Source organism: Hemicordylus capensis, chromosome 3 (genome assembly GCF_027244095.1).
Source record: "Hemicordylus capensis ecotype Gifberg chromosome 3, rHemCap1.1.pri, whole genome shotgun sequence".
Classification (NCBI taxonomy): Eukaryota; Metazoa; Chordata; class Lepidosauria; order Squamata; family Cordylidae; genus Hemicordylus; species Hemicordylus capensis.
This window is the reverse complement of record NC_069659.1, coordinates 3429113-3444567: the sequence shown is the minus strand read 5'-3', so window position 1 is coordinate 3444567 and position 15455 is coordinate 3429113. Positions and strand designations below refer to the sequence as shown.

The following is a 15455-nucleotide window of genomic DNA, read 5'->3' as shown; positions in this document are numbered from 1 at the left end:
CAGGGGGCTTGGAGGAGCCCTTGCCACTTCCGGAGACTCTCCACCGCCGCCTAGAATTAAAAGGTAGTATGGTTCTGGTTCCCCGCCTTATGTAAGGGAATCTCCTTGTACGTGTAAAGGAGCATCCTTGCTGGATTCCCCTTTGCAAGGATACACCCACCCACCCCCGGAAGCAGCCTGCGGAGCAGTCTGGCCCGGTTCGGTGGGTGGGGCTTGGTTCATCCGAGCCTGAAGCCGGACCAGGCTGGGTTCCGGTTTGGATCCGGTTTGGATTCAAAGCGAACTGGCAAAACTAGTTCCATGCACATCTCTACAGAGAACGGACAAGAGAAGGCCCCCACTCACGATCCGACGGGCAAAGGACGCCTTGCATGCAAACAGACGGACAGAACAACTCAGGGCTCATTCTACTTCTTTAAGTGAAACGGGGCTTTGGCGGGGGCAATTCTGCATGAATGACTGGCAAGGGTGGGGGAGAGGGAATGCTTAATCCTTTCCCCATTTTGCCCCTCCAAATTCTCCCCACAATTTGTCCCCCCCACACACACACACACTATGAGTAAAGACCCCAACTAGACTTGTGTTCCTGGTCTCCGCAGCCACGTTTCTCAAAGCACAGAGTTGGGGTGCCCCACTCAATGGCCACCCTGCACTGGGGGTCTCTTCCCAGCCCTCTCCCCTTCAGCAGGCCCCTCTGGAACAAACAGGGCACCTGGGCACTGAAGCCTTTGGAGGTCACCGTCGCCTCCAGGCCGCCCCTCCGCATTTCTTGCGCCACACTTCAGCCTGCAGTGCGCGCCATCACGGATCAAAAGCAGGCCGTGTTCTGTCTGTACAGCGCCTCTGCAAGCCCCACAGAATCCAGGTCTGGAAGCAAACGCTCACAAATCCACACTTCAGCCTGCCCCCACCTCCGATGACGGATCCGCAGCGCACAGACCACAGACTGTTGCAAGGCGTTGCAACTCGCAAGGCTGTTGCAAGGCGCAGGCGTGGAGAAGGCGCAGTGTGCCAGGCTGCCTGCCGACAAAGCAGACGGCTCAAGCCAGCAAGTCAAGTCACACGGCACGGGGAGGGCGACTGACTCCCCCTCCCTACAGGCACCAGCCACTCGACCCAGAAGCACACATGTCACCCTCGCCCTCAACGCAGCTCCATCCAGATCCTGCCCCGTCTCCGAGTCACAACTTCCATGATCAGAAATGTCCCATTATTCGTGGAGACTCCCCGTGGGGAGCAGGAGTGCTCCTTCCCGGCGCGCACACCTTGCACCTTCTTCGCTCTGGGAGAAACGCCAAGAAGCAGCAGGGGGGGGGGGCAATCCTGACGGGAGCCTACAGAGAACCGCACGCGAATGAGCAGGATTCCGGGCTCCGGTGAGGCGTGAAGGAACATTACCCCAATTGTCCGCCGGAGAGGGATCGCTCAGCCTTGCATCAAGCAACAACTCCTCGGGCTTCCCTGCATCACTTGTTGATGCTTGATCGCCAACACCCGCAACAGGCTCACACGACCTGGGTGGCACGTATCACTGGAGTTGCGAATGCACACACGTGGCCTCCCCACACACACACACCCCCCGCTTAAAAACATGAAATGCAACCTTTGGATTGGAAGCCACCGGCAAAAGGGAACAGCGAGAAAGGGGGTGGGGGGGGGTTAATTAAAAAAAAAGCCACGAGAAAGAAACCAAAGCGCAAGGAAAAGCGCAATCGAGGTTTCAGAGCGAGGGAGCCCTTTGGCGATGCCCTTCGAAAGAGCCCTCCCAGGTCCTGCCGCGGAAAGAAGAAAGAGCCTTACACTGGTCCGGGCGAAGGTGTCCATCTCCGGAGCCCATCACCAGCGACCCAGCCAGGCGAGCGGCTTCCCTGAAAGTGCGGCGGCTGCGAAGCGCGAGACTCCTCCACGGGCCTGCCAATGCCAGCGCACCGTCCTGCTCATTTCCTCCAATCTCTCCCTCGCGCGCGCGCCTGCAAAGCAGTCCCCCCTTCAGAGAGCAGCCGCTGCCGCCTGCTGCCTCCGCTTTGGAGGATGCATCTGCCCGGCTGCTGCTGGCGGCACCCCAAGCCGGCAGAAAGAAGCCGCCCCTCCGCCCCTCTCCCTCGACTCGCAAGCAAGCATCCTCGAGCCCTTCTGGAGGTCCAGCTGCCTGGGACCGGGGCGGGGGGGTAGGCATCTCCACTCCCACGTTGGGAAGGGCGCCTGCACAGACCCCTTTGAGATGAACAGGAGCTGCTTTCTCTTCAGCTTCCAAATGTGCATTTCTAGGGCTGCTTTGTTTTTTTTGGGGGGGGGTGCAATTTGGAGTGCGGAAAGGGTTAAATGCCTTTGGGCGGCTTCTCGGCTGGAAAGGCACCCAGAAGGGCTTTTCTTTCTTTTTGAAAAACCACCACCCCCAGCATCAGAACCCACTCCCACACTGGCACAACAAGTGTTGATCGCCCCTCCGACTGAGGCCCTTGGGGGCGAACATGCGCGCCGCTGGAGACTGCACACAACCTCATGGCCCAGCCTGGCAAACTATTCTATTAACTTCTCTCGCCCACCCAGCCCTCTATTATTCATTTGCATCCAGGAAGACAAAGGTACACTTCCTGTCCAATCATCTATGGCACTCCATCCACTCCAAGTTACCTCTTCACATCACAAGCCTGTGGAACCCATTGCCACTAGAGGGTGCAACGGCCACGGACACAGACAGTTTTACAGAAGGATTAGCAGGTTCACAAAGGAGAGGCCTCTCAGTGGCCTCTTGGGAGCCCAGAGAACTAAGAATGGAATCGTCAACCGCTGCACGAGGGCCCTGGCTTGCTAGCTTCCAGAAGCATCTATTTCCTACCCGAGACAGAGTGCTGGAAAGGACAAATGTTTGGTTTGACCCAATCTGGCAAGCGTATATTCTTAAAGAGATCCTCTCCAGGATCTCTAGTCATGCTGGATGCTTCTCCCAAGAGAACTACTTCCGAAACCATCAGATGCATCAGAGCTTATCACTTCATGCTCTGCTAACACAACTCGTGGCTTTCCCAGAGCAAAGGCAAGGTTTTGTGGCTATGCCAAACACACACACACACGCACACGCACACAGCAAGGGTTCTAAGTTGTGTGGCCCCAGACGTTGTTGCATGGTGACTGCAATCATCCCCAGCCACAGAACCCCCGTCTTAAATTGAGTCCGACCAGGGGCGGAGCCACCATTGGGCGAACGGGTTCAAAGAACCCGGGCCACCGCCAATCAGGGGCCGCACCTTGCAGCCCCAACACACACACAAACCCCACATCTGATGTCAGACACGGGGGGTGCTGGTTTAGCTCCCAAGCAGGGCTGCGCAGCTGCCTTAAAGGCAGGGAAGAGCCGCTCCTTGCGCCTGGCGCTGGGGCGTAGCTAGCCCCTACGTCTGACACCAGACGCGAGGGCGGGGAGGGAGGGGCCGCCATGCTGTGGCTGGGCACAGGCCGCTCGCGTCATGGCTCCGCGCCCGAGTCCAAGCAGATGCGCAAACAAATGCACAGAACAGCCCAGGATTTCTTGGGGGGCAGCAAAGGAAAGCCTGTCGGAGTCCAGAGGTGCCACCACTCCATTCCCCCTTTCCCGGCCACACAGAGGGTGCTGGGGTACATTCCTGGGCTGCACAGAAGGCCTTCTTGCCCCTTCCGATGCCTTGGGGAGGAGCGGAGGACGCTCTTGACAATCACTGAGGTGCCCTGCAAAGAGGGGCACCGTCGTTTCAATCTGAAAGGCACTGGCAGCCCCTAGGAAGGGTGGGTAGTGGGTCCAAGTGACCTGATGGAAGTGAACAGAAGAACAGCCCTGCTGGATCAGGCCCAAGGAGGCCCATCGAGTCCAGCATCCTGTTCCACACAGTGGCCCACCAGATGCCGCTGGAAGCCACAGGCAGGAATTGAGGGCATGCCCTCTCCCTCCTGCTGTTACTCCCCTGCAACTGGTACTCAGAGGTATCCTGCCTTTGAGGTTGGAGGTGGCCCATAGCCCTCTAACTAGTAGCCGATGATAGACCTCTCCTCCATGAAGTTCTCCAAACCCCTCTTAGAGCCATCCAGGTTGTTGGCTGCTGTCACCACATCCTGTGGCAGAGAATTCCACAGGTTGTTTATGCGTTTGGTGAAAAAGTGCTTCTGTCGGTTGGCCCCAAGTGTCTTCGCAATCAGTTTCAAAGGATGACCCCAGGTTCTAGTGTGATGGGAGAGGGAATGCATCGCCCCGCCCCTATGGACAGATCATCCTGCCTCCTCACCCGCTGAGCCCGCTCGGATCAAATGCGTCTCAGCACTACTCGTGGGTGCAAGTCCTGTAGTGCGCTAGAAGCCGAGGGGGGTGTCATAGCGGGGGGGGGAGGGGGTGAAAGACACAAAGCCGCAGCCTGACACCATCACAGGCTGATGAGGAATTTGCCTGGCAGCTCCAGCACCGCCTGGCTTCTGGCTTCTCACGGAGAGCCCCTTCCATTTCTGCTTTCAGAGGCCAGATCAAAGCTGACCTCTGAGGGATTTCATTCCCACCCCCACAAATGGCGGGGGGGGGCATGCACTCCATTCCAGGGAGCCTCCTCCCCTGGCCTCTGTCAGCACACAAGCCAAAGGGGACAGCTTTCTCCAAGCCCCCCCCCAGCCAGCCCCCCCACCAGGAGCCCAGCTGGGGGCAGTCCTCTGCTCTCCTCCTCCCTCCTGCTTTCCTCTTCCTGCCTGCTCAGCCGGGAGGGACAGGAGCTGCTGTGTGGCACCACACTGCCTCCCAGCGTGGGGCCACCTGGATGATACCGATGGCAAAGGCATCCTCCTCGCAGCCAGGCACAGGAAGCTGCTCATCCTGGCTGCCCTGCAGAGACGAAGAATTCTGCTACTGATCTTGGCCTCTCTGATCATCTTTCCTGACCTTGGCAAGGCAGGCAACAGGTGTGCGTCACAGCCAAGCAAGGACGCAGCGGGTGACTGATTCATCGGTTAGATCAGGGGTTCACAAACATGGGTCCCCAGATGCTGTTGCATGATCCCTCCGGCTATTGTGGCTTAGAATGATGGGAACTGTAGTCCAGGAACATCAGAATCCCTGAATTAGATTAAACTGGGTTTTTAAAAAAATCTACAAAGGTGCCCCTAATTAATTGGGCAGCTGTGTGTGTGTGTGTGTGTGTGTGTGTGTGTGTGTGTGTGTGTGTGTGTGTGATTTTTTGGGGGAAAGTACTTATAAAAACTATTTGCCATGTTGGAAGAAGCATTCCTACTTTTTACTCACACAGGAGGGAATGCCTCTTTTGAGACTATGCTCTTACACTACACTTGTGCATAATCTAAAAATGAAGAAAATACACATCTTGCTTCAGAACCACATTTTTGAACATATGCAAATTTAACTGACTAGGAATTCTTTTATTGGTTTATAGCCCTACTCATGAGCCACAGAAGTGAAGATGCACTCTACCAAGAACCTCACATTTCTTAGATGCTTACTAAATTTACCAAGACAGCAGAGGCTGAAGAAGAGGCCTTCTTGGATGGCTGCCCACATATTACAGAACCTCCTCTGAAAGGTTCAACAGGGTCCAAGCTGGAGATGCCAAACCATATTATATCTGGGTTAGCTCTGTGGGAGACAGGATTACGTGTCTAGAGCCTGAGGGAGTGGGTAACATGGTTATGTTTTTAAATGGTTAATGGGATTGTATTTAGGACAACAAGTTTTTAATTTAAGCAGTTAATGTGTGCTATCAACAAATACTTTAAATGCAAATTTTCTCTTTCCTTTTCCCCCAAAAGCATATAATTTAAAGGGAAGAGCTTCTGAAAAAGTATTCAATGGTGCTGATCTAAGGAGCAGCCTACACACCTCTCTGGCCATCTATCCATCCCCAAGAGCAGGTACGTTTAAAGTGACAATCCACTTGGGAGAACAGAACCACCACACTTCTGTGATCTCCAAAATCAAGAACCCTGCACACTCCAAGGAACGGAAGAGTTTTCAAACTGGGTCACAATTGGGAGGGGCGATCAGATCTGCCCTTGCCCCAAACACTGCGGTCACCAATTTTGGAGTGGGTGAGGCAGTTTCCCCCCACTTTCCGCTGCGAATCAGACTGCAACCACTTTATAACTGGGAGCCATTTGGGATCCCTGGGGCAAGGCCAACAGGCTGAAATCAAGAAGAATCAGACCCGGAGCCTGGGTCAATGGGAAAGGGGTGGGTCTTTAGCCTTTCTTCCAGCCAGGTTTCCCCAAAGGTAACCCTGAACTTTCACTCCCATGGGGGCAAACAACTTGGTAAGGGCAAAACCGTCCCACATACAACAACAAATATTTATATACCGTTTTTTATCAAAAGTGCCCAAAGGGGTTTACATAGAGAAATAATAAATAAATACAAGTTGTTCTAGTAAGAACTAATCAGCCTGCTTTCCTTTTTCTGTCTCTACAACTGGACTAAATTTGGTTCAAACTGAGGTCCACAAGCTAGATTTCTTGCACCTCAAAAGCTTAGGCGTCCGCCATCTTGGATTGGGGTGGATGGCATCATTTAAAACTACACCATTGAGGTGTCTCTGTGTGTCACCCACTACAACTGTACCAAACGTGGTCCAAATCGGTTAGAGAGTCCTCAAGTTAGTGCACTTGCACCTCAAAAATTCACGCGTCCGCCATCTTGGATCAGAGTGGTTGACATCATCACAAACTACGGCGTTGAGATTTCCCCTACAGCTGTAGCAAATATTTTTCAAATCAGTTAAGTGGTTCATAAGTTAGCCTGCTTGCACCTCAAAAGTTTAGGCGCCCACCATCTTGAATCAGGGTGGATGACATCATCACAAACTATGCCATTGAGGTGTCTCTGTGTGTCACTCACTGCAACTGTACCTAATTTGGCTCAAATCGGTTAGACAGTCCACGAATTAGCGCGCATGCACCTCAGATGTTCACGCGGCTGCCATCATGAATTGGAATGGATGACATCATCACACACCACCCCTTTGGGGCATTCCTATGTGCCCCTACAACTGTACCCGATTTGGTTCATATTGGTCCAGGCGTTGCAAAGTTGATAGTGGGGGACCCACGGACACAGAATGCCGGGTGAATTCATAAGCCTACTGGAAAGTAGGCTAAAAATGGATCCCTGTCCCTAAAGGGCTCACAATCTAAAAAAGAAACACAAGATAGACCCCAGCAACAGTCACTGGAGGTATAGTGCTGGGGGTGGATAGGGCCAGTTGCTCGCCCCCTGCTCAATCAAGAGACACCAGTCTCCAGAGGGACGGACTCTGCAGAAGGGGGCACAATTCATTTCGAGGGGGGAGGTTTCGGCCAGGGCATTTGGCAAGATGAAGCCCTCCTCCCCAGCACCACCATTCCCTGCATCCCCCATCACAAGGGATTGGCAAAAATGCTATTCACACATTATGTTGGATGCACGTACCATCTGGGCACGATATGCAATCAATGCACGATATGCATGTACTGATCTGTGCAAATGCACAGTCATACGTTCTGCTGAATGCAGGTACAGCAGCATACTTCCTCTCTGTGCCCTGGCATACTTTTAAAGTGAACGCATGTTCAGTCATTCACACAAAAACATGTGCACGTGTCCAGACATCAGACAGATAGAAACTTGAGGGTCATTTCATGCCTGGACTGCTCAGCCATAGAGGAGAGCTGGACTTGTGGTAGCAACTGTGAACTGTCCTCTTTGCTAAGCAGGGTCAGCCCTGGTTTACAATTGAATGGGAGACTACATATGTGAGCACTGTCAGATATTCCCCAGAAGGTTTCAAGTTCCCTCCCTGGCTTCTCCAAGATAGGACAAGATTTTTTAGGACAAGATTTTTTTATTGAACCAACAAACTACCAAAGCATACAGTACGTTGCCAAGATAGGGCTGAGAGAAACTCCTGCCTGTAACCTTGGAGAAGCCTTCTCCAAGGTTTCAGGCAGTGCAGACAATACTGAGCTAGATTAGGAACATAGGAACAGAGTCAGACCACTGGTTTATCTTGCTCAGTATTGTCTTCACAGACTGGCAGCGGCTTCTCCAAGGTTGCAGGCAGGAGTCTCTCTCAGCTGTCCTTTCTTGGAGATGCTGCCAGGGAGGGAACTTGGAACCTAGATGCTCTTCCCAGAACAGCTCCATCTCCTAATAAGGGGAATATCTTACGGCGCTCACACTTCTAGTCTCCCATTCATATGCAACCAGGGCAGGCCCTGCTTAGCTAATGGGACAAGCCATGCTTGCTCCCACCAGACCAGCTCTCCTCTTTCATCAGCGCCATGTATCCCTCCCTCCTGCCTTGGCACCCCCAGATTCTGTCTCCTTCAGTCTTGCCCAAAACATCGCTTGCCCTCTCCGCCTGGAATGCTCCCCCTCTCCCCCCACCCAGCACCCCTCCAGGGGCATTAAAATGGCAGGCAGGGTGTGGCATCCATCCCATAAAAACAAAGCCCTCCCACCCGCTGCGGTTGTCTGGATCCCAGCCTGGAGAAGTTCCTGAGGCTCCAGTTACTCTGTGCAGTGAGATCGGAGCGGTTGCCAGAATAGAATGGAATCCCAGACAGGCGGCCAGCTTTCATGGACAGAGCGGCTCGGCAGAGTCCTTTGGATGCAGCTGAGCTGCAGGAGAGGATTGATCAGCCAGAAAGGCAGGGAAGAGCAGAGACAATAGATTGCCCGAGGAGGAGGGGGCCCCCAGGGGCTGAGGAGCAATACTGGATGGCCTTTTCAATTGACTGGCACAGGACCGCACCCCACTACCCCCATCCCAGCACTCCGGATCAGAAAATGCATCCGTCTGTCATAGAAGAGAGGACAGAGAAGCAAAGCCAAAGGGACAGAGTCCCTGCCATTTGCTGCTGCTGCTGCTGCTGCTTCTTTTTAACTTTGCAGTCTTCAGCAAGCTTGTGAGAGCCTGGTATCAATTATTTCTGCCTGACAGACAGGGAATGTTGCCATCAGCATGCTTTGGAGAGCATAATAATCCAGGTCCCTGCCTTGAGGGGCTTGCAATCTAGAATGTGACACGAGGTGGGGGGAACAGAGGGAGGAGAGGCAAGGGCAGAGCAGGGAAGGATATGCAATTATTTTAGTTACGCACACTGGGGATAGTTACAGAAAGAGATGGGGACTAAAGGATGCACCCACTGCTCACACGAGTAGGCCACCTGAGTGCAATACGCAACTGGAAGTCACATCGGAGTTTGTCTCTGGGGCACATGGTCAGAGCCAGGTGCTCAGCTCCCAGCATCTTTAATGGCAGGATTTCAGGTCACAGGGGGCAATTCTTTGCTTCATAACCTGGAGTGCCGAGTTCGAGACACGCTGCCAATCAAAACCAACTGCATCAGACCCAACAGCAACAGTACCACGGTGACTACATCTAGGGATGCATAGCTGAAAGCAGCGCTCGTTTCCTCCTTAAATCCATTTCCCACCCTAGTGTTGCTCTGCAAGTTCCTCGGGGCAGAGGCCAATTCTATTTTGCAAAGGGCAGGGCACAGTGATGCTGCTAACAACCACCACCTTTGATGAAACTGAGAGAGCATGTCCAGACAAGACTGGCCTGACCGTATGAACAACAACCCCAGTCGTCACATAGAACAGCAACATTGGGAGTGCAATGTGAGAAGCTCACCCCACATTCCTTACCATGGGGAGGCAAACACTGAGGTGAAACCCTTGGGTCAGTCTGATTAATCCGCTGTAGGGTCCGGCACCACCTACCTTGACTGGCAGTGCCTCACCAGAGGCCTGGGATAACGGGAACCCCAGGAGCACCACCCAGGATCCTTTTTGTGGGACCTCAGGTATTCAGAGCATATACTCTGCCTACACTGGCCAGGCATAGTCATCACAGGAACAGAGGAGGCTGCCTTCTACCGAGTCAGATCCTTGGTCCACCGAGCTCAGTATGGTCTACCCAGACTGGCAGCAGCTTCTCCAAGGCTGCGGGCAGGAATCTCTCTCAGCCCTCTCTCGGAGATGCTGCCAGGGAGGGGACTTGGAACCTTCTGCTCTTCCCAGAACAGCTCCATCCCCCAAGGGGAATCTCCTGCAGTGCTCACAGATGTAGTCTCCCATTCAAACGTGAACCAGGGTTGACCCTGCTTAGCCAAGGGGACAATCCACGCTTGCTACCACAAGACCAGCTCTCCTCCTCATAGAGGTTTCTGTGTCCCCATGTGCATATTTCCCCATTTTTTGTTGTTGTTAAATTGCAAACTGCTATGGGAAATTCATGGAACTGAAAGGCAGGGTGGTGATGGTGTGTGTTTGTGTGTTTAATGAGAACTGCTCTTCTGAACCATAAATCATATCTCTGAGGGCACTTAAAACAGATACCAAAACAACAACAACAACAACAACAACAACAACAAAAACCACCCAGGCCTCTTCAGAGGTAAGAAAAGGCTAGAAATCTGTGCAGAGGAAGAAGATCAGAAGGCAGGTCACACAGCCGCCTCTGTCTCCAAGCTTTCTGCTGTAGCAATCCTTAGTACTCTCTTCTTAATTTGGAGGAGGAGGAGGAGGAGGAGGGTGGGACCCCTGAACAGAGGCATACTGCCAGCATGACCACAAAGAGCTTGAGAGGTCTCCAAACAGAAGTCTCCCTGAACTAGCTGCACCCCACTCCTCGGAGAGTCTTAGAACTTGGCACCCTTCTGCGAAAACAGACACCCTTTTGTGAAACTGACATCCAACGGTGTGGTGTGAAGGTCTCTGCCGTCAACAGGCCTTGCTGCTCCCCTTCCTCACTGGGCTGGGCTCTGCTGCTGCATCTTGACAGCTCCAGGACGCCAAGTTTGTGCATTATTATTTTTAGAGTTTATTATTTATTTTTCTGTGTAAACTGCTTTGAGAACTTTGGTGGAAGAGTGGTATATAAATGTTTGCTGTAATCGTTGAAGTAGGGTTTCTGTCCTGCTCACACTGCCAGCACTTTCCTCTTCAAACAGGTTGTTCAATGCCCATTTGGGGGGGACGGGCGAGTTGGTGAAATGAACCTTTCCACATCTATCTATCTATCTATCTATCTATCTATCTATCTATCTATCACCTGATATATGCATCCCTGGGCACAGGGGTCCCTCTAATTTTCTCCATCTCTGTGTGGAATGAGTTTTGTTCTGGGCGGCAGTAATATCAAGGCAGTGTACACGCACCATGTGTATTCGGAGTGGGGCCTTCCTGATTCAACCTGAGCGGGATCTAAAATTAACTGAGCGGACATCTGAAAATTTGTCAGCGCGCGCACGTGAGCACGAGTGAGAGAGAACAATGCCTAGGCACTCTACGTAATTTGAAATACAATATAAAAACAGAATAAAAGCAAAACAATTTTGCAGAATAAAAACAGTAAAACAGTTTAAAATTAATTGTGACTAAATGCCTGTGAAAAAGGGCTGGGAGGTGAGATCAGGCCTTCTCATCAGCAAGGCACAGATTACGGAACTCTTTCTCAAGAGATTTGTCTTTCTTAGCATCTTCAGATGAGCCAGGAAGCACATTTTGGTCAAGTTTGCTTTTCTTTTCAAGATAAAGATCTTGATGGTTTTTGCTTTTTCTGGCTTCAGTTCTAATCTACTGATGCAAACAATATTCCCTATGTTTTACTGAATGTTGGAGTAAATATTTATAGTTTTTTATTCTAATTTATTTTGAATGGTATGTATACACACAATGTTTTATGGATTGCACAAGATTGTAAGTGGCTCTTGATACCTACACAGTGGAGGATGAGGGATATAAATGTTGTTATAAACAAATAAATGTCATGAGACGGGAATCTATGTGCACCTTTTTAAACAGCTGCATTAAGCAGCTCCAAGTTTGACTGCTCAGGTTCCCAGCTGTGCACAAAACCAGAGAACTAAAAAATCAAAGTAATAGAAGGAGAAATGTTGCTGTGATGGAAAAAGCATTTAGGCAGTGCCACGTGAAGCCACGCCTCTGCCGATATGGCCATCTCTGCGTTATAAGCTTGTATCCGTTTCATACCAGTGTAACTATCATCACGTCTCCCAAGGAATCCTGGGCACTGCACCACAGTGAAGGTTCTGCTCTCTTTTCCTGCACCCACAGAAGTCTGTCTCCAAGGGCTGTCTGAAGAGAGACAACAATCTGCATATCATTTTAAGTATGTGGTGGGTATACACCCATGAAAGCAGAAAACTCCTTTGGAGAGTGTTATGTTCTCAAAAAAGTGCCATGAATACAAAGTCACAACAGAAAGAGGAAGCTCATGAGGACTACGGACTACATAAGAACATAAGGGCAGCCTAGCTGGATCAGGCTCAGCCAAGGCCCATCTATTCCAGCATCCTGCTTCACACAGTGGCCCACCAGATGTCTCTGGGGAGCCCTCAGGCAAGAGGGGAGGGCATGCTCCTTCTCCTGCAGATGCTCCCCTGCAACTGGGATTGGGAGGCATTGTACCTCTGAGGCTGGAGGGGGCCTATAGTCCTCAGACTAGTACCAATCAATAGCCTTGTCCTCCATGCATTTGTCTAAGCCCCTTTTAAAGCCATCTAATCTGTTGACCATCGTCACATTCTGAGGCAGAGAATTCCATAGATTAATTGTAAAGGTCAAGTATGCCATCGAGTCGGCGTCGACTCATGGTTGTCTTTGATAGAATACAGGAGGGGTTTCCCATTGCCTCCTCCCACGCAGTATGTGATGATGCCTTTCAGCACCTTCCTATATAGCTGCTGCCTGATATAGGTGTTTCCCATAGTCTGGGAAACAAACTATCAGGGATTCAAACCGGCAGCCTCTGGCTTGCTAGTCAAGTCATTTCCCCGATGCGTACATTAGGTGTACCCTGCGTGAAAAAGGGCTTCCTTTTGTTGGTCCTAAATGTCCTGACCTTCAGTTTCATGGGATGGCCCCTGGTTCTAGTGTTGTGAGAGAAGGAGACAATTTTCTCTCTGTCCACTCTCTCTATTCCATGCATAATTTTATATATCGTCACCTCTTTTCCAAACTAAAAAGCCCCAGATGTAGCCTTGCTTCGTAAAGAAGGTGTTCCAGGCCCCTGATCCTCTGGGTTGCCCACTTCTGCACCTTTTCCAGCTCTTCAATGTCCTTCTTAAGATATGGTAACCAAAGCTGTATGCAGTACTCCAGATGTGGCCGCACCAAAGATTTGTGGGCATTATAATATTAGCATTTTTATTTTCATTCCCCTTCCTAATGATTCCTAGCACTGAATTTGCCTTTTTCACAGCTGCCATGCACTGAGTCAACACTTTTAATGAGCTGTCCACCATGACTCCAAGACCTCTTTCCTGGTCAGTCACCAACAGTTCAGACCCCATCAGCATATATGTGAAGTTGGGCTTTTTTGCCTCAATATGCATCATTTTACACTTGCTTACATTGAACTGCATTTGCCATTTTGTCACCCTCTCCCCCAGTTTGGAGAGATCCTTTTGGAGCTGCTCACAATCCATTTTGGATTTCACTACCCTAAATAGTTTAGTGTCATCTACAAAGCTGGCCACTTCACTGCTTACTCCAACTTCTAGATCATTTATGAATAACCTAAAGACCACTAACCCCAGTACAGTTCCTTGGGGTACCCCAATTCTTACTTCCCTCCATTTAGAGAACTGTCTGTTTCCGGTCCTTCAACCAGTTACCGACCCACACATGAACCTGTCCCTTTATCCCATGACTGCTAAGTTTTCTGAAGAGCCTTTGGAGGGGAACTTTTGTCAAAAGCTTTTTGGAAGTCCAAGAATACTATGTCAACAGGATCACCTTTATCCACATGCCTGTTGACACTCTCAAAGAACTCCAAAAGGCTAGACTTGCCCTTGCAGATGCCATGCTGGTTTTCCTTCAGCAGGGCCTTTTCTTCTATATGTTTAACAATTTTGTCCTTAAGTATGCTTTCCATGAATTTACCCAGCACCACCGAAGTTAAGCTAGCTGACCAGCCTGTAATTTCCTGGATCCCCGCTGGATCCCTACTTGAAAATCAGAGTTACATCAGCTAATTTCCAGTCCTCTGGTACAGAGCCTGATTGTAGGGACAAGTTACATATTTTTGCTAGGAGAAAAGCAATTTCACATTTGAGTTCCTTCAGAACACTTGGGTAGATGCCATTTGGCCCTGGCAATTTGTTAATTTTTAGTTTTTCAAGACAGTTTAGAACATCCCCCCCCCCGCCAGCTCAAATTGGCCCAGTTCTTCAGCCTCTTAAACCTGAGAAGCTCAGTTCCAGAGAGGGTATATAGTCAGTATCCTCCACCGCGAAGACAGACGCAAAGAACTCATTCAGCTTTTCTGCAATCCCCTAAGTCTCCTTAATAATCAATCCCTTTCATGCCCTCATCATTTAAGGACCAACCACCTCCCTGGCAGGTTTTCTGTTCCTGATGTATTGAAATAAGCTTTTGTTATTCCCCTTGGCGCTTTCCAGACCAGACCCTGCAACGGGGCCGTGAGACATCTCTGAAGCGTGCTTCCACACTTCCTGTGTCCTGACACCGCAGTCCCGACGAAAGCGCCAGGGTGCCGTTCATATGTTGGATGCCTTGTTTCAAAGCTAATCGCTGCGACTGAGTGCTACAACGTCGCCTCGTCATATAAGGTGTTGTTTTTTCGGGTTGTTAGTTTTCACGAGACTGCTCCCCCTTCAGGTTTTACGTTTTGAAAGCGATTTGCCTGAAGGGAGCATTTTGCGGCTTTTGAGCGGCTAGTCTGGAAAGCGCCCTGCACACTTCTAGCTCTATGCTCCTCCTCCTCCTCCTCCTCCTCCTCCAACTCTCTTTTCTTCTCCCTGATTGTCTCCTTGCATTTCTTGTGCCAGAGTTTATGTCCCTTCCTGTCCTCTTCATTTGGGCAGGCCTTCCAATGGCTGAAGGAAGTCTTCTTCCCTTGTAGCGCTTCCCTGACTCTACTTGTTAGCCAGGCTGGCTGACAACTGACAAATGAGGAAAACGCCGCTTAAAACCATTAAGACATGACTGTTCCGAAGTAAACAACAGGTTGGGAGCCCCGTGTGTTTGCCTTGTAATGCACGGAGCTACCCGGAGGCTTGTCTGTATCTTATTTATCTTCCTGCCTGTCTTATTGCATGTTTGACTGTGAACCATTCCAAGTCGTAAAGCCAGGGCAGGCAATCAACAGGCTGACACACCCGGCTGAACCCCACAGTGTCCATGGCATGGCGTGACTTCAAGCGACAGAATAGCCACAGAGCAAAAGTGCACCACCACGGGAACGCTCTGGCCGAGGGGAGGGTAACCGACAGCCACAGCTGAGGGCGGCTCCTTCCAGGGATTCCGCGCACACGACACCTCGCTCCAAAGAGGGCTGTTCGGTCCCACCAGTCAAAGAGCCCCCTGCCTCGGTAAACGGAGCAAGTGTCCTCTAGAAGTCTCTGGACTCTGTCATGTCATTCAATATAGAAATTGAATAAATAACAACAACAACAATCTCTTG

The 15455-nt window shown here is 50.9% G+C and overlaps 1 protein-coding gene across 2 annotated transcripts in view; it reads right to left on the bottom strand.

Annotated features, from left to right (window-relative positions):
- Positions 1-15455, bottom strand: part of PDE2A (phosphodiesterase 2A) — a 434647-nt gene that overhangs the window by 274048 nt on the left and 145144 nt on the right. Inside the window, exon 1 of one of the 2 annotated variants that reach the window (XM_053307711.1) lies at positions 1801-1983. The exons of the other annotated variant lie outside the window; for it this stretch is intronic. Coding sequence (XP_053163686.1) covers positions 1801-1824 — 24 coding nt within the window. The 5' untranslated portion in view covers positions 1825-1983. Of the gene's footprint in view, positions 1-1800; positions 1984-15455 lie in introns of those variants that run through there. 2 annotated transcript variants of the gene reach the window in all.